This window comes from Candoia aspera, chromosome 2 (assembly GCF_035149785.1).
Source record: "Candoia aspera isolate rCanAsp1 chromosome 2, rCanAsp1.hap2, whole genome shotgun sequence".
Lineage (NCBI taxonomy): Eukaryota > Metazoa > Chordata > Lepidosauria > Squamata > Boidae > Candoia > Candoia aspera.
In genome coordinates, this window is record NC_086154.1 from 1,318,634 (window position 1) to 1,338,052 (window position 19,419).

At 50.4% G+C, this 19,419-nt stretch overlaps 2 protein-coding genes across 2 annotated transcripts in view; both read left to right on the top strand.

Annotated features, from left to right (window-relative positions):
• The window catches only part of LOC134491913 (zinc finger protein 595-like), a 610,720-nt gene that overhangs the window by 202,797 nt on the left and 388,504 nt on the right, over nt 1–19,419 (top strand). The gene's annotated exons all lie outside the window — the stretch shown is intronic.
• LOC134488789 (uncharacterized) overlaps nt 1,489–19,419 on the top strand; it is a 107,560-nt gene continuing 89,629 nt past the window's right edge. The window contains exon 1 of the mRNA XM_063291135.1: nt 1,489–1,624. Coding sequence (XP_063147205.1) covers nt 1,504–1,624 — 121 coding nt within the window. The 5' untranslated portion in view covers nt 1,489–1,503. The remainder of the gene's footprint in view (nt 1,625–19,419) is intronic.

Genomic DNA, 19,419 nt, shown 5'->3' on the forward strand with positions numbered 1-19,419 from the left:
AGGGCAGAGATGCCAAGGAGGGGGACTGGCAAGTGGGGGTCTCTGCAGAGGGCAGTCTGAACAGCCAAGCTGTCATGAGTGGCTTGAGTAAGCGAGCCCAGCTGCATGAAAAGAAGTCAAAATTCTCCCAGACATGAGGAAAAAGGTTTCAGTGCCTTCAGACAAGGAGGGACAGGACATTCAGCATCCAGGAAAGGGACCCCTTTGCCCAGCAGGGGCACAGACTGTATCCCTCGCAGAAGCTCTAATTCGCTTGATCCTCATGAGGACTAGGAGGCTGTTCTCTTCTGTTCCTTCTTTAGAAAGTAGCCTTTGGGATGTGCTCTGTCTCCCTTCAGCTACCTCCCATTCCCTTGGCACAGCTAACCCGTCTGTGTGTGTGTGTGTGTTGTTGTTGTTGTTGTTTCCACAGGGTGGATATGAGGAATCTCAGCCTGTTCCTGCCGCCTGGTGCTGCGCAAGTGAAACTCCAGCCCTCCTGCAGCGCCCTGTAGTTTGAAGCCTTTCCAATTGCCCAAATAACCTCTTCATGAGGGTTAGGGTTAGGCAAGACCAGTTGGCTCTTTCACACACCCAAACCAGGATAATAGACTACAAGGGCCGAGTTCACACGACACCCGACGCGCAAGGAGGGCAGCCGCCTTCCAGCTAAGGAAACAGCCCCAGTCCCAGGACACTGAGCAGCTCAAATATCTGGCCAGTTTTAGCTGCATAAAGCCGGTCCCAGGACCCCCACAGCCCCCAGATCCCAAGGCCATTTGCTTCCCGTTTGGCCTGGAGAAGCGCCCGGATCGGTCTCCCCGGCTCTTCCAGGCAGGCCCCCCTCTGGCATTGCGGGCTGGGGGAAGAGTCTGGACACCATTGATGCGCCTCCCCCCCCCCCATCACCCCCTGCACCACCTCCAGGCTCAGACCCAGGGGCTGCTCTCGCGTGCTCCCTCCCTTCAAGCCTCCCACTTCCAGCCTCCCCACAGAGGGACCCCCGACTCAGCTGGTACCCAGAGAAGCCCCGGACCTCTGGCCCTGCAGGGTCTTGTCCCGGGAAGGACCAGGCCCCCTTCAGAGTCCGGCAGCCCCAGCCTGGAGTTTCCCGGGGCCTTGAGAAGGCTTCAGGGGGCATCTAGTCCACCCCCTCCAGGCGCACAGAGAAAGAGAGAGCCTGGCTGAGAGTTCCGGGGAGGGCAAAGGAAGGGGGGTCCCCTCTGGGGCCGGCAGGGACCCCCCCGGAGCTGCAGCCCCCCAAGACCGAAAGGATGCTCCTCCCCCTTTCTCCGCTTCCTTCTCTGCTCCGAACTATCTCCTCCACCGGGCGAATCAGGAGAGACTCTGCCCGGAGACCGATGACGCTGCAGAAGCGAGAATTCCCATTGGTCCTTCTGCCTTTCTGGGCACTCCCAAGTCAAAGTCTCAGAAAAAACGCTTCCTCCCCCATCCCGACCCTCCGATTCCGCCTCGGGGGCTGGGAGCATCTCCGTCCCCCTCCCCTCTCTATTTGGGATACCCATGTGGGGCAGCCCCATGGGCTCTGCCGGGGTCCCCCTGCTGCTGCTGCTGCTGCTGCTGCTGGTGGTGGTGGGGGCGCTGTGCCGGATCCCCGGAAGCGAAGGGGGAAAGGAGCCCCCCGGTAAGGAGGGGGCTGGGGGGGAGGGGAGGAAAGGGGCTGGGACCCCCAGGAGGGACTTTGGGGAAGGGGCCGAGGGCAAGAGAGGGGGGAGCCTGCGGGAGCCTCGATCTCCGCGGGGTCTCTGCCCCCCCTCCCTCCAGACCCCCCAGGAGGACGGAGAGGGACCCCCTTTCGAGACACGGCCGGGGCCCCTCCCTCACCCCCCCCCCTGGCCGGACCTTCCGGGGCCTCAAGAGTTTGTTGCGTTAAAAGAGGAAGGAGAAGGAAAGCGAAAGGGAAAGCGGGAAAAGTGCTTTTAGGGAAAAGTATTTTTCCTTCAACAGAAACTCGTTTTTCTTTATGAATCTCCCTTTAGAGGCTGTCCCCCTCCCCCTCCCAGTGGGCCCTCCAGAGGCCATCCATCGGCCTCCCTAGCAGGTCTGCGCCCTCCCCTCCCCCTCCCCAGGTGGGTCCCTCCTGCAGTCCCGGCTGGGAGCGATGGGCCCCGGACTCCCTCCTGACGGCCTTCCTCCTCCTCCTCCTCCTCCTCCTCGCAGCCCATTTCCTGATCCAGAGGAAGGCCGACTGCCGCTTCCTGAACGGGACGCAGCGGGTGCGGTTCCTGTACAGGCAGTTCTACGACCGGCAGGAGTTTGCCCGCTTCGACAGCGACCTGGGCAAGTTCGTGGCCGTGACCGAGTTCGGGCAGCCAGCTGCCGACTATTGGAACAGCGATAAGGACCTCCTGCAGTACGAGAGGGCCCAAGTGGATACCTTCTGCCGGCGCAACTACGAGGTTCTCCAGGGCGGCCCTGTGATTGGCCGGAGAGGTGAGTCCGGGAGGGAGGGAGGGGCTTCGGGGGGGGATGCAGAAGGGACCCCCCCCTTCCTTAATCCATTAAATGTACTAAGATTCTCCCTCATGGACTTTTCCCGCCTAATCGGGCGAGTTTTAGAGAGCAGCTGCGGAAATTTTGGTTGTTTGTGGGTTGCAGATTTTGGGCTCCTTCTGGGCTACGAAGGGGCGTGTTGGGCTATCGAAATTCTGGGCCTCTGGCAGCCCTGCTTTGCTCCTCCTTTATTCTGCGCTCCCAGATCTACGGAATATTCCTCTCCTTCCCGGAATCCAGACTCTCTCCCTGCCCGGAATCAGGGATCCCTTTGATCCCCTCCAGAAAAGGGCCCAAAGATGATTTTTTTGTGGGGGGTGGAGAACCCAGCAACGTCTCCCTCCTCCCAAATAGATCCTTAGCGACCGATCGATCGATCAAAGGGCCTCCCGGTCCCCCTTTCCAGCCAGGAAATGTTTGGCCTTTTAGGATAAATAATCCGTTTCCAAAGGTCTGAAAAGGGGGATTGGCAAGGCCGTTTCTTTCGCCTGTCCTTCTGCCCTTTCTCTGGACATTTTCCTTCTTTTCCTTCTCTATTCTTTATTCAGACTTACTTGGAGTCCGGCACTTCTAAATCCAACAAACAAAGAAACAAACAAATAGAGGAAATGATCTAGAAATTATACTTCTGATTCCGTGTTTAAACCAAGACGCAGACCTCAGTCCTAGGGAATGGTTTAGGGACTTTTCCCCCTGCCTGAGAAGAAGCTGATTCAAGGCTGAGAAACATTGTTAGGCCAAGCGAAGCCGCGGTACGTCAGCTGAGAGCAGGGCCCACTCCCCCTTGGCACTGAAGGGGTTGCCTAGTCTGGCCATGGAGAGCACCAAGGAGCCCACCCTTGCTTGGCCAATTTTGGGGGCCTGGGAGAGAGCACCAAGGACCCCACCCTTGCTTGGCCAATTTTGGGGGCCTGGGAGAAAAGCCCCCCTTGGAACCACCTTTTTCGTGACAGACCCAGCTTCCCCTTCAGCCGAATCACTTCCGTCTCATAGCTGGAAAGTTCCTGATTTGGGGACAGAGTTTAAAGAAACCCATTAAAATCTTGATTCTCTCTCCCAGAGTTCTTGCACATGGCCTAAATTAATATTTGTATTTTGCGTTTTGCGTTTTTATTTTTATTTATTTATTATTTACATTTTCGTTTGTTTATAATATAAATGATATTATAAAATAATATTTATATTTTATTTTTGGTCTCCCCCCCAAATTCCCCCAAAGCACCCCCAGCAAGGATCCGGCACAGCGCAAGATCCCCGAGAAGCTCTTCTGTCCATCTGGCTCTGAAAGGGGAATTTGGAACTTGTTAGTCTTCTGAGGGGGGATGGATCTTCCTTGAGAGGACTTGGACAATTGAGAGAAGTAAACGGCTACCCCTGATGGTTGCTCCTTTGCCCTTTCCTTGCTTTTTTTTATTGCCACTTTTGTTTCTTGGATAGTTGTAGGTTTGCTTACTATATGTCCACGTTGGGCAATAAAATCCTTTGATAACCAGCCTTTCAAGATATTTCTTCAGGGCAGCTTCATCGATGTCAGCCATGGAATATAATTATTTTGAAAAAGCTGCCAATTCTTCCATGATTTCTGATCGTTGGTGTAACAATTGCTGATCTTGTCTGCGTTTCTTTATTTTTTCGAAGCTGAAAGGCTGGGAAGTTTCCTTGTTTATCTGCATGTTCAAAGTTCTTTTGTTTGCCAATTTTATTTTCTCCTGGAATTCTTCCATTTCCAGTAAATTAGCTTCTTGCCGTTCTTTCATCGGGTGTCTTTTGGGGTTACGTCTGCGCTCGTATTTTGGCATCTAATTGTTCCTCCCTTTTAGTGTTTTCTCCTCCTTGTTTTGCTGTCAGTTTAATAAACGGCCCCCCATACATGCTTTCCTTGTTTCCCAAAAGGTTTTGTCAGAGATTCCTGTTTACTTTGGAAAGGAAATGCAATTCCTCCTGGCATTTCTGTAGGATGGCGCCATGAGGTCGCAACCCATCATTCGTCCCCCCTCTGAAAGGAAGTTTTGCTCCAGAGCACCACGCAAATAATATCGGATTATGCTCCGTGGATGTCCTTGGAGGGATTTGCCCCTCGTGAATAGGGGGCGTTAAAGTCTCGGAGGCCGAACAGGCGTCTCTTCCGGAGTCGGACTGATGCCTGGCTGGGAAGAAGGTCCGGCCTCTCTCGGTTGGGTTTTGCAGTCTCGAAACATCCATCGGGGCCAGTCCACGTTTCCTGCCTTGAGTCGATTTATCTAAATTCAGACCTGAGAGTCCAGTGGTGTCTCCAAAGACAATATTTCACCTTTTTCCAATTCTGTTAATTTTTGAAAAAATCTTCTAGAATTAATCTTTGCTTTTATTTAGTAGAGGCCAAGTTTATTATTTTGTCTCCATTCCGTAATTTAAAAATTAAAATCCTTCCTGCTTTTGGCCCTGCTGATTCTCCCATGTCCCTCCTTCTCCTCCTGCTTCCCCCCCAGCCAAGCCCACCGTCACCATCTCCCCCACCAAGGCGGACCCCGCGTCCCCCAACACCATCCTCCTCTGCACCGCGATGGGCTTTTACCCCCTGGAGATCAACATCCGGTGGCTGAAGAATGGGCGGCCGGAGAAGGAGGGCGTCGCCTTCGGGGAGGAGCTCCAGAACGGAGACTGGACCTACCAGCGCCAGGTGATGCTGGAGACCCGGCCCGAGCGTGGGGACATCTACGCTTGCCAGGTGGGGCACGCCAGCCTGGAGGCCCCCGTCACCGTCCAGTGGGGTAAGCCCCCCCCTCCTCCCTTCCCTGCCCTCCCTCTCTGCGGACGCCATCCTGCCCGAGAAGGGGGCACCTCTGGGGCTGGCAAGACCCTTCTGGAGTGCAGAGCCAGAACGGACCCCATGGAGGAAGCTGGCCCTCATCCTCCTGCTCACGCTGGGCTCCTTCTCCCTCTCCCTCCCCAGAGCCGCGTTCCTCCAACTCTGCCAGGAGCAAACTCTGGACGGGGGCCGTGGGGGCCGTGCTGGGGGTGGCCTTCCTGGCTGTGGGGCTCTCCCTCTACCTGAAGAGCAAGAAAGGTGAGTCTTTGGGGCTGGATAAGGAGAGATGGGGAGGCGATCATGTAGGGGAGGCATCTGATCAAGATGGCATAGAAGGTCTTCCTGGACCGCCCCAGTCCCAAGGCTGGTGGCCCCACTGAGCCACCACAGATCCTCCGATGGCACCAAGCAGCCATAGAAAGAGGGAAATCCTTGGGGGGATCCCTTGAGGGCATGATCCTGCGTAATCCGTTGCCCAGATTGATCGGAAATTTCTTTAGAAAGCTTTATTCTTGGAGAGGCTGTAAGAGTATATAATGCAACATATTATGGGCTGTCAGTTGAGAGTGGGACCCCTAAGTGCTCCAGACCTTTTTCAGTATTGGTTGTCTCTCTCTCTCTCTCTCTTTCTTTTCAGCAACCTCCATCCAACAACCTGCAGGTGAGCACTTTGCCTTCCCCTCCAGGAACTAACGGGTTTAATTCTGTCTTCTCCCCAAAAATACCTCTTAAGTAACTGCAGGAGCCTTGAATGATGCTCAAATCCTCCATGCTGGGAATTGGGCTCATTTACTTTCTGCAGCAAAACTTTCCAAGATTATCTGGATCCCCCAAATCTTTTTCTGAGGTCTTTGGTCACTTTTCCTTCCAGGGGACCCCAAAAGCTGATACAATTAAAAACAAAAACACACAACACTAAAACATTGTCCCGGATGTTTCCCCCTTTTTGGGAAATTTCAAAAGGGAAGGAAAGGAGGGGGACCATTCAGGTCATTGGGGGAAGGGGAAGGATCACCCCAAATTTGTGGGCTGCCCTCCCTTCCCGCCCCCCTTTGCCATTTCACTGAAGTTCTGGTAAGTTGCACCAGGCTCCGTCCTTTCCTGCCACCCCCATCGTAGCACCACCTTCTTGGTTAACACAGTATGGAATATCTGTGGGGGGGGGAGGCCTCCTCTCTTGATTCACTCCCAAATTAAGCCAATTAGGGATAAATTCCACATCAGCAGCATCACGCTGCAGCCTCCCTTTGCAGCCCCTCGGCTGACCTCGGACCCCCTTCGAGTCTGGGGAGATGAGAGGGGGAGGAATCCCCGGTCCTTCGCAGCCTTTTCCTCCCTGCAAGGGGCGGATTCTCCCTCCATTCGGTCCCTGCCCATCAACCACCCCCTGCAGGGTGGGCCTTCCTTGTGGGAGCTGAACGGGAAGGGGAGGGGAAGCCCACCCCATGTTTTTTCTGCAGACTCTCCAAAAAGATCTTCCCTATATTTAATTGAAGGTTTCACCATATATTCTAATTTTCTCCCATATCGCTTTTTTTTACAGCACTCATGAGTTAATCCTGCTATCGCTTCCTGCTGTCAGATGCAAAAGGATGTTTTTTCAGGAGCTGATGAATTTCTGCCTCTTTTGCAACCCTTGAAGGATGGAAGTTCGAGGCGGTGGGTTGGCGAGAGGAGTAGAATCGCAGCCTGGACCTTCCCCTGCTGAGACCCAGCAGCTTCCTTCCACGCCTCTCTTTCTTTTGAGGGAGGGGAATCGGGAGGGGAGTAGAGGCCATCTAGTCTGTCCCCAGGAACTCTTGGCCTGCCTGTCTCTCCAGACCCCCCAACCTCTCCTGCTCAGCACAGACCCCCATTGAGGGCAATGGCTGCAACCATCCACCCCACAGCCCCTTAACCCAAAATCCATCTGGCGCTTATTCCAGCCCACTGGATCCGGAGAGATCCCAGATGCTCTGCATACTGAGATCCCCCCTTTCTGAGAAGTGATTTTGGGGATCAACCGCTGTCTGCCCAGCAGAGCCCAACCTCTTTTCCCTTCCTTGGATCCCCCCTCGTTTCTCAGCTTTGAATCCACAGGAGCTTCATCCATGTTGCGGTTCTCCTCTGAGTTAATTTCCTTTGCTTTTATTTGCTATAAATCAATAAACTTTAGACTGCAGGAAAACCCTGGAATGATTTGAGTTGATGCTGTCTGAATAGTGCCATCTCAGCTCCACCTTCTCTCCAGGTCAGAAGCCATTTGATTAAAGCCAGTTTGGTCTAGTGGTTAAGGTGCTGGGCTAGAAACCAGGAGTCTGTGAGTTCTAGTCCCGCCTTAGGCACGAAAGCCGGCTGGGTGACCTTGGGCCAGTCCCTCTCTCTCAGCCCAGCCCACCTCACAAGGTTGCTGTTGGGGGGAAAATAGGAGGAGGAAGGAGTATTCGGTATGCTTGCCGCCTTGAGTTATTTATCAAAATAATAAAGGTGGGATAAAAATTTTAAAAATTCCCTCCATCCCTGAATTTCTGATCTTCTGTTTGCTCCCTTCCAAGAGGGATGTGGAGGGTCTGCAATCCCGCCCCACAGATCAGGCTTCTCCCAAACCCAGCGGGGAGGAGATGGAGGGTTGCAGGCTCAGGGGCCCCGTGCAGAAGGTCCCCTTCCTCGGATGGACCACTTGATGGAGGGAAGGTGAAGAGGGGTCCAGGGACCACTTTCTCAGTAGGGGGTCAGGAGGGGAGTCCCTGATGGATTTGGGTTGGGACTGGACTTTGGAACTGGTTTGGGTGGGATCTGGACCAAGGAAGGGGTCAGCAGGAGGGGGACCAACCTGAGGATGATGCCAAACTTTTCAGGGAGCTAAAACCGGAAAGGGATTGTGAAGCGCCGCAAAGATGGCAGGAGATGCCGTATCCTTCTGGGGATGTCCGTGCAGCGTCTTTTAAATGCGTTTGGGTGTGGTCTGTCCTTGCGTGCCAGGAGGTGTGGACGATGGCTGTGTGTCCACGCCTTGTTTCCTAAGTCTGCAGGTTTGCAGAAAATCCTTCAGGGTCCCCTCAGGGTGGTATATTTTATTGTACTTTGTTTCTTCCAAGGACTGTGATGACTGATATTTGGGGGTCTCAGTGGGGAGGCGGAGGGGCCTCCTTGTCTCAGGTCCTTCCCGCGAGCCGCAGGGAATCTGACTGTCCTGGCCGCCCCAGGACAGGACAGTCGGATCAGCCCTGCCAACCAACCCAGCAGCAAACAAGAGCCCAATCAAGGAACTCCCAAGGAGAGACACCAACACAAGCTGGACAGTAAATCAACAGAGAGCAAGGCCCACTCCCTCTTCATGCTGAAGATGTTGCCTAACCTGGCAATGAAACATCTGCAAGAAAACTCCAAGGCTCAGGGAGCACCAAGGACTCCAGTGTTCAGCCCTGAGCTACCAATTTTCGCTTTGAGAAATACAAAGCTCTTTAGGATCAGAGCATTCGAGAATGTCAGGGCTGGATGGGACTTCAAAGGTCCTCTGGTCCAGAGCAGGCATCCCTGACCGATGCTCATCCAACCCGTTTCAGCGCTTTCAGGAAGGAGGGTCCACCTCCCCCAAGACCGCAGATGCGTGTTAAGGTCACGCGCAGATGCAGCCAAAGGAAATGGTACTTTATTTTACCTTCTGGAACCGGGAGGAGTGTGGTAAAGGCCTCGCTGTCTTTACCTTGCTGCCCCCTTCTCCCTACGGGGTACTGATCCAGGGAAGCCTTAAGTCATTAGGGAGAATACAAGCAAAGGGAATCATAGAAATACTGACCAAGGAACCTCCTGGAAAGATTTAGTGGTCAAGAGACAGGAGTCAGGAACAAGGCTAGATCGCTTTATTTTATTTATTTATTTCTCATATTTAGCCACCGCCCATCTCTCCCAGAAGAGGGACTCTGGGCGGTTTACAATAAAATACTTTAAACAATGTACGTTTGTGAGTAGGTAGAGATCAATGTTGTGAGCAATTAAAAAGGCTTCAAACTTCAGGGTGCTGCAGGAGGGCTGGAATTTCACTTCCGCAGCACCAGGCGGCAGGAACAGGCTGAGATTCCTCACATCCACCCTGTGGAAAACAACAACAACAACACACACACACACACAAACACACGGGTTGGCTGTGAGAAGGGAATGGGAGGTCGCTGAAGGGAGACAGAGCACCCTCTACCATCCCAAAGGCTATTTTCTAAAGAAGGAACAGAAGAGAACAGCCTCCTAGTCCTCATGAGGATCAAGGGAATTAGAGCTTCTGTGAGGGATACAGTCTGTGCCCCGGCTGGGCAAAGGGGTCCCCTTGCCGGATACTGAAGGTCCTGTCCCTCCTTGTCTGAGGGCACTGAAACCTTTTTCCTCATGTCTGGGAGAATTTTGACTTCTTTTTCATGCAGCTGGGCTCGCTTACTCAAGCCACTCATGGCGCTTGGAGGCCACTGGCTGCCCTCCTGTGGCCCAGGATGATCTCCCCTGCACAGGTGGCTTGGGGGAATCCGAAACGCGTAAAAGAGAACAGTTTGAGGGAGCTTTGGAGGTCATCTAGCCAACCCCCTCCCAGGCTCACAGGGCCTGCTGTCTGGACAGCCCTCCTCCTGGGAGTCCCCTGGCTTGCACCCTGGCCCTGTTTCAATCAGCCCTTGAAACCGGGCTCAGTCCCCAGCCCCAGGGTTAGAGGGGGTGTGATTTTAAATCATTGTTGGCTGTTTTTCTGGAGTTTTGGTGACTGTGTGTGTCTTTTGTGGGGTCCATGAAGTCACGAAGAGCGGGAAGCGACTGAACCAATAAACAACAAAAAAGCACATCATACTTATTAGAAATATATTATATTTAAAAAGTTGGGAATATATAAAACTGTATATAGAAAATATACCTTGGTCATAGGACAATTACAGCTAACAACAAACATTAAGATTACAAATAGAGCCTTTTGCAGCATCAGTTGCCAACAGGAGATCAGCAAAGCTCCCGCCGGAGGCTCCAGCCTCACATCCTCGTACTACGGGTTCGACAGTTTGCCTGCCAGCCCTGCAGTCCCGCCTTGGCGATGGGATCTCAGCCCATTTCTACAGGGAAGCTGCACACCTGCGGCGATTAGTGCGCCCTCCCTTGACAGCTGGCCACATTCTGCGTGGCTGAGCAAGAGCAGGGGGCTGCGCTGGGACACAGGGCAGGCGTTGAGGGTGCTGGGCAGGCTCCTTGCCAAGACGGCCTGCAGGGATCGAGGAGACGGACATTTTTTCCTAGCCAACGCCCTGGCCGTAGCCATAGGTGGATGCCCAGATCGTGGAGGTGGGAGGGCCTGGCGCGCGACGGTCCATGGGGTCACAAAGGGTCAGACACAACTTAATGACTGAACAACAACAACAACGAGCTCAGGAGGGCAGACAGAAGAAGACCTTGTACCTAGAAAGACTCTGCAAATGGGGAAAGAGGGAGGTAGATTCAGGGCTCCTGTTCTTCCGAGCTGTCCCTTTTACAAGCCAGAAAGACCCCAAAAGATGAAGTTTCCTCCTGCAGATTAAGGTGGCTATTGTATCTAATCATTTTGGCCGGGTGAAGAGGTTGAATTTGATTGTCTCCTTTTCACGTGTTAAATGCATCCCCTGGGGGGAGGAACCTGCCCGGACTTGTTTTCAGTTCTTCTTCTTTCCTTTTGTGCAGGCATGTAGTAAGCCAGGCTGCTCTCATTGAGAGCAAAGCCCTTTAAATATGTTTTGCTTTCATTTTGCTTTCTGTAAATAAATACTTTTATAGAAATGCCTGGTGTGTGACTTTTCTGATCTCTCCTGGGCCAAAGGCGTTCCCAGCAATCTGCCAACAGATTAAAAGGCTTAACGGAGGTCCACTGAGTTTTACTTATTACGAAGGATTCAGACCCAAAGACTTGGACACAAGCCACAAGGTTTTGTTCTGAAGCTATTCAGAAGCGTAAGTCCCTGACAGATAACAAGCATCAGGAGACACAGCTGGATTGGCCTTCCTTAGAGAGGTCTGGGGCCAAACTCCCCTGTGTCACCTGCTGGCTCACCTTCACAGTTTGGAGCCCATCCCTGACTTTTCCCTCTGGGCATCTGCCTGTTGGCTCATTCAGAGTTCAGAGAGGTGATTTCTCTCCTTCCTTGCCATTACCCAAATCCTAGTGATTTCTCTGGGGTCTTGGTGCTCAGTCTCTAGAGACCCTCCTGCAACCTTTCTGAAGAGTCCATCGATCACATGCTTCCACCTCAACGTCACACTAGAGGCTTGTTGGCTGATGTCATGGCTTTGGAAAGCCTTGGATGAATAAATGGGTCTGGAGCAAGAGAGGGCCTGGGGAGGCTTTTAGGGCAGGCAGAGGCTGCGTTCACTCCCGTCTCCCTCGGACGTGCAGCCTGGTCCCGAGTCTGTCTGGATCAGGGAAGCCCCCAGAGCTTCTGTCTTAGAAGAAGGCCTTGGTTTCTTCCACCTCTTCTTCTCACACTTTGTTCAAAGCAGTTACAGGGCTGGAGGCTCCATCAGGAACACAAGTCATGTTGCTGCTCTTGCTGCTCCTGTGGCCCCAGGGAGCCTGGGGGAGGCTCAGAGCCAAATGCCCCCTGACTCTGAAGGGGGATGAGGTGGACCCACAGAACCACTACAGGCCAGGAGAGCTTCTCATTGGTGGCAGAGTCTCTGCAATCACGGTTCTTTCTAAACCACTAAGCTTCAACACAATTCCTTTCGCTGAAGCATACACGTAAGTCCGTCTCCCTGCACTGCATTCCAGCTGCTCCATTCCTGACTGAGTCCTACAGTTCCAGCCCTCCCCTTGTACCAGGCACCTGGGGGTGGTTGGTAGCTTAAAGACTCTCCACCTTTTAGCTTCCCTCTTTTATATTTTTCTATTCCTACACTTTTTCTATTTTTATAATGACTTTATAACTTTTATTTGTAAGCCACCCAGAGTCACTTGTATAGCGAGATGGGCAGTGTACAAATTTAATAATAAAACAATAAATAAATTGTCCCCTCGATCTGCTAGTTTTCTCCATTTCTGTCCCATTTCAAACCTGGGTATCCATTTCACACCCTGCAGCTGATGTGCCTCCCTTGAGATCCTCATATATGGACATCAGGTAGGGAAGAGGGGTTCTGCTTGATTCGGAAGAACAAACAGCCACTTGCTTTGACATCAAAAGAGAAGAGCTAGGCAGTAGAGGCTGAAGAGATTGCTCCCTTCATTTTTTTCCCTTGAAAAAAATGAAATTCCCTTGAATTAGGGCCTCCACAATATTTTGCCTGGACCAAAAGTCACTGATAATAGAAAAGAATCCCAGATGGGAATTGGTGTTGCCACTGAGTTTCCAAATGTCTCTGAGTCCCATTTGGAATTGATGCGACGATCCCTCATTATATCATGACTGAAATGTAAGTTAAGTCTCCACCCAGGACTTTTGATGATGTACTTCAAAATAATGTCTGAATTTGATAACTTACTGGCTTTGTTAACAGTCATAGCTGCTCATTTTGTCTCTGTGTGTGCATGTGGGCATTTCTGCGTCTTTGAGTGTGGACTGGATGGGCTAAATGGCCTTTTCCAACTTTGCGATTTAATGACTTTATATTTGATATAGAAAAATAATTCAAACTTCCAACTATCAAATATTGGAGAAGATAAATAGGCAAACAGATAAAAAGAAAGAGAAAAAATATTTAATGTCAGTTTGAAATCTTGGTCTAATTGCAAGCAAGAATAAGTCAAAGCTAATAATTAATATAAGGTATCTTCAGTATCTTCAGTTATTCCTGGGCATGGCTGGTGCCTGAGAGTGCTCCTCACATACATACGATCCTTTATTGCCAGCTGGATTTTTATTCTATATTTATATGCTGTATTTCTATTTCTATTTTCTATTTTATTATGAATATTGTTTTTTAACTTGTTTTAACTTGCTAGCTGTGTTGTAAACCACCCAGAGTCCCTCTTTTGGGGGGAGAAGGGTGGTGGCAAAATTTGATAGCCAAATAAACAAACAAATAAATAAATAAATCTTAAAGTTCAATATAAAGTTTAAGAATCCCAGATGCCCTTTGAAATATGGGACACATCTGAGGTATCTCCCACCCTTGTTAGGAGAAATGAACCAATCCACCCAAATATGGGAAGAAATACACAAAAAAACCCTGCTCAGCCTTTTCTGTTCCTGTCACAATCTAATCTCTTTTCTTTCATGTTATTTACTGTTTTTATCACTTTTCTGGCAACATTATTTGGAATGCTGTAATCTGTTCAGAGGAACTCTTGGGCTTGGATGGATTAGAACTATTTTGTAAAAAGTAGTTTAATTTTTTTCCCCTTGATTATGTCGCAACACATTTATACTTGCAGCAAAGCAAACACAGAATACTGGAAAATGCTGTCCTTCCTCTTTGCCATCCGGGAGATCAACCAGGATTCCCACATCTTACCCAACATCACCCTGGGATACAATGTCTATGAAAACTATTTCCATGCAGGAAAGACTTCAGAGGCTCTGCTGGACCTGCTTTCAGACGGGGAGGCCAACGTCCCCAACTCCAGGTGTGGAAGGCAGAGGAACACCGTGGCTGTTCTCGAAGGGGCAGAGACTGACATCTCCATCCAGATTTCGACCTTGTTGGGCACCTACAAAATCCCTCAGGTGAGTCTTTGCTGGGAAGGCTGTTACAGCTGCTCCCAGGTTCAGCTGATGGTCAGCCACGCACACAACTCACAGCCTGTTGAGGTAGTCTACTGCCTTACAATCCAGTGATTTTTAAACTCAAACCAGAAGAGAATTTGGGTGAAGAGGCAGGCAAAGATTCTGAATCTGTATAATGTTTCAAAGGAAGACCCTCCTAGTCCAGATTCAGAGGGTTGTGCAAACTGGGTGGCCAGTGACCTGAACCTGCAAGTACTCATTATGAGTTCCTTGGATGGATCAATGTTGGTGCAGATCCAGCCTAGAGATGTCCTATTTTTGTCCTCTCTGCTTATGTGCCTGCCTCATCTTTAGTTATGGCAGCTTCAGCCTAGTTTCACAAAAGAATCTTTGGTCACGCAACTTTCACTGAGAAGTCCTGAGTTTTAAATGTAGAGCGGAGTTTTTGTGGTGGAGCTCAGGGCTGGGGGAGAAGAGAGCGCATTCCTGGCTGATGTACATTCCCACAGGTTGGCATCTGTGGGTGGGCCTAAGAAGGGAGGCAGACTGGATCCACCCTCGACTGTTGTAGGTAATTTTCCCTGTAGCTCAAGTAGAAACCTTTAGTCTGGCGAGATTCTCTCTGTGTGGTGAAGCCATACGAGAACTGAAGTTGGGTCCTGCGGATATGAAAATCCCCAACTCTACGAGCCAGTGGGAAAGGAAGCAACGCATACGCTGGGTGAGTAGAGCAGTTTTGATTGCAAGGAGTGGACCTGTCCTTTCCTTCAGGACAGGATGGTTCGCTCACACGTCAGATGTTCTGGGTATCAAAGGAAATAGCATCTTCTCTCGTTGCTTTTCAGATCAGTTACCGTTTTGTTGACCAGACGCTGAGCGATCAGACTCGGTTTCCTTTCTTCCACCCGATGCTCCCTGCTGAGGGGTTCCAGTACCAGGGGATGGTCAAGCTGCTGCTCCATTTCAGGTGGACCTTGGTTGGTCTGATGGCTCCAGACACTGACCAGGGGCAGAAGTTCATGAGAACATTGACTTCCAGGCTAATACAGAATGGCATTTGTCCAGTTTTATCAGAAGTTTTTTCCATAACTATCTATGAAGGGACTATAAATCTGAGTCTATATTACAGCTGGAGACAAGTAAATGTCTGTCTTTATAGTGCAGAGAGAGAATTAGTCACTGTGGGAATAGCCATTCTGCATGCAGTGTTTGAATCCTTTCAAGAACCTGTTAAGGAAAAGTTGTCATCACTACTCTCTGCTGGGACTTCTCCATTTATTTGGCAAAAGAGTATCTTCCCATGCAAAACATCCATAGCATGGTCCCCGTCCTCATGAAGGGAAGCCACATGGCAAAGTCTGGCATGACTTTCAGTTTTTACAATACCATCCGATCCTTAGCAGAGAGATCCTTCAGGTGTTCCTACCCCAGGGATGCCTCTTCGGTGAGAGTCTGGAGACGGTGCAGGCAGAGAGAAGAACTGCTGGCTGTGCCCCGGCAGGTGATCCATCAGGTCCTGTCTCTGGAGGGCTATTTCGTTTGCAACACAGCCTGGGCTGTGGCGCGGGTCTTACATGCAGCCTGCATGTCCCAGTCTAAGAGGACAGCGATCAAAAGTGCTCAAAACATGAAGACTCCGAGGCTGAAAGGATGGCAGGTACGTCCTTTCTGTCTCTCTCCTGCAGCTGGGAATCAATTTTACAAGCATGAGAACTGGTCAGATATTTAGAAAAATTGGTTTATTCTGAATGCAAAAGATGAATTGAATACCCACTTTCAAGCCCTCTCTCTTCTCCATTCCCTTCACGTGTTTCCTACCTTTTGCAAAGTATTCTCTTCTTAAATTGGTTTTCAAAGAGAATGCATGTTTCTCTTCTTTGACACGGTTCTCTTCTTTCTTTTCTCTTCCTTGCATTCGTTCTAACGATCCAGGTGGTATATCAGACAGCGTAGCACCTCTGCCCCTCACCTGCTGGCTGCCCCTCAGCTCAGGGTCTTCACCGTTCAGCCCTCTTCTCCCTCCTTCGATCAAATCTCGTTAAGGGTCTCGTGGTCAACACCGGGAACTCCCTGCATGTCTTAGACATTCCTCTTTGCCAGCAGGAACTGCGTTTGACTTCATCCTCTCCCTTGTATTCCTGTGTGGTGTGGGCCTCCTTCTCAGTCCCTCAGGCAGTACAACACCTCTGACCACCCACCCGCCTGCTGCCCCCCTTCGTAAGCTCCTGCCTTGCCTAGAGCCAGCCTCTATTCCTGGGCCACAGCCCATTTAACGCCCTTGCTGGTGCTCAGAAGACGCAGTAGCTGCGAGTGGCAGCTCCTGTCTGGACTGAGGAGCTAAGCAGGATCAGGCCAGGCGAGAACTAGGACAGATAGACTGAATCACTGAAAATATCTATCTATCTATCTATCTATCTATCTATCTATCTATCTATCTATCTATCTATCTATCTATCTAATTTGTCACCACCCATCTCCTTCCACCAGAGGGACTCTGGGTGGTTTACAACTCAGAGTGAAGAAAAATGCTTGTCTCGTAATATCACAGAAGACGAGCTCAGACGGTAGGAGAGAACACCTTTCTTGATGGAGGTTTGAAGTTTCTTCTCTGTCTCAAGTGACCCAACAGTCACCTCAGAGCAAAGGCAAATGAAGTCATCCTCCAGATAAGGACAGAGTTTTGTCTGATGTAGCTTCCCTGTAAACCTCTAGAGGGCAGGAGCAGCACTGCACCTGTGTGAGCACTGGATTTCAATCTGGCTTCATGGGGCACAGTTCCTCCAGTGTGGTTGTGTACAGCCTATTTTTTCTTCATGGTCTTTTGACTTCACTGCTTCACCTTTTCTCCAGGCTCAAGGTGGGATCGATAGCATTAGCTTGCTCCAGCGTTTTCTCCAGAACAACCCTGAGGAGAAGTTGGCTCAAATTCCCCCAGTGGGATTCCATGGCTGAGGGGAGCATCAGTCCTTGGTCTCCCCAAAGCTCGTGCAACGCCTGAACCACAACACCCCCTTGGCTGAGGAGGACAAGGAACCCAGTCTGTGGACTCAGCGGTTGGACTTGGATACATTAAGCGTCAATCTCAGTTTCTTTGCAAACTTAGTCCAGATTTGTTGTTGTGTGCGAGAGAGCCTGTATTCTTACTTGGAAGGAATTAGATTACCATGCAGATGCCATGATCATTTCTTTTCTTTTCTTTATTAATTTTTATTTATGTATTTGATTTCTATAGCCGCCCATCTCAACAAGTGACTTTTCCTCTTTCTCCCTGTTCTTCAACTCTGACTTAGCTCTTGAAACTTGTTTTGCACTTTATGCCCTCTTCCAAAATCCTAGTTCACTCCTGAGAGGAAATTCAGCCTCCCACGTTCTCTGCCTGCTACAGAAAAGACAAGAAAAGTTGCGAGTGGGAGGCATTTGCCCTCCCTGCCTTCTGGGTGAAGGAGCACGTTTCTGGGCAAAGGAGGGGAGGAGGCTGATGAAGGAAGAGCCTCTGAGGAGGAGCTGGGTGGGATGGTGGTGAAGGGCTGAGGAGCACCCATGCAAGCGATCCAGACCGCCACCTCCTTGTCACACGCGTGCAGCTGGCTCACCCTTACAGAGGTACAGATGTCCTGACGAGCAGCAACCACGCCGAGACGAGGAACCGGTCTCTAGTGCTTTATTGTTGCTATAGTAGGCAGAAGATCCTACCCAGCTGAAGAAGCGCGGGAAAACCCAGACAGATAAACCCCACAAGTCAAGGCGGGCCTGTTCTGTGTCCCCCTGAATGACCGCTCAGATTCTCGCTGCTAGGCATGCGTTTCCCCCCCTGGACAGGGGCCCCCTCCTGCTCCCCATCAGGGCTCAAGACAAGAGAGAGGAAGACCCTCAAGTCCACCTAGGAAAATAATTTTAGCTGGTAAAACTGAAATTAGATGCAATCAAAGATTTCTTTCAAGAGTTGATTGCTTTATTCAATGAAGCCACTAGAAATGTTACTGATAAGGATTTTTATGGTGATTATTATAAACTGGGATCTCCTAGACTGCCAATTTTGTTTGGATAGTAAGTCTCTAGGTTGTTAAATGGGACGTGCTTTGCAGAAGACCCTGAACAAAACAATGATTCATAAAGATCAGCATTTTTAATATTTGATGCTAACGTTACGGGGGACAATCAAATAAAAAAGCAATTGGAAGTTAATGGGAAGTTTATCACAAAAAAATTTGAGGGTGGTATAAAAGGAAATCAGATAGAGATCAACAAATTGTCTATGAGAATTTAACCCATTGTTTGTTTCAATTGGAGAAAAGTAAGGAGTTCAGAGGAAACGGGGGAGTTTTCAAGAAGGATCCCTTTGCACCGGGTTCAGCTACAGGAGAAGGAGAGAGAGGAAAAGAGAAATATGTACCATCTTTGTCTGGAGACGTCAACCTTGGGTCCTTTTGAGATGATTTATAGTCCTGTTTGTTTCTCTCTTGAATTCTTGCAAGCATTTTGTAAAGGAATTTAGAGGAAGGAGTGAAAGAGCTGGTAAGGGAGGGAGGAAGAATCACGTCATCAAGGAGGGACTTGGAGAAGAGAGGACACAGTCCAGAGGTGGAAGGAGAGGGGAGAAAGTACGTGCTTTTGGGGAGATCTTCTTCTTGCTCTTTGTCAGAGGCAGAAAAAGGCACCAAATGTCCAGAAGATCAGCATCCAAACATCCAGCGAGATCACTGTATCCAAAAGATCAAAGCTCTCCTATCCTATCAAGAAACTCTGGGGATCATCCTGGCTTCCATTGCCTTGTTCTTCTCTTTAATCACAGGCTTTGTCTTGGGTATCTTCATGAAATTCAAAGAAACTCCGATTGTCAGAGCCAACAACCGGGACCTCTCCTACATCCTCCTTGTCTCCCTCCTGCTTTCCTTCTTGACCTCCTTCCTGTTCTTGGGCCAGCCCAGGAGAGCCACCTGCCTTCTCCGACAAACAGCCTTCAGCATCGTTTTCTCACTCGCTGTCTCTTCTGTCCTGGCCAAAACTGTCACGGTGGTGTTAGCCTTCTTGGCCACAAAGCCAGGGAATAAAGTGCAGAGATGGCTGGGGAAGAGCCTGGCCAACTCCATCATCCTTTCATGCTCTGGTCTCCAAGTTGTCCTCTGCACCATCTGGTTGGGCACTTCTCCTCCATTCCCTGACTATGACCTGCACTCCCAACCTGGAGAGATCGTCCTGCAGTGCAACGAAGGCTCTGTGGCCATGTTCTATGGAGCCCTGGGCTACATGGGCTTCCTGGCCGCCATCTGCTTCACGGTGGCTTTCCTGGCCAGGAACCTCCCTGGGGCCTTCAATGAAGCCAAGCTGATCACCTTCGGCATGCTGGTCTTCTGCAGTGTCTGGGTCTCCTTTGTGCCCACCTACCTGAGCTCCAAAGGGAAGTACATGGTGGCTGTCCAAGTCTTCTCCATCTTGGCCTCTGGTGCTGGTTTACCGGCCTGCATCTTCATCCCCAAGTGCTACATTATTCTGCTAAGG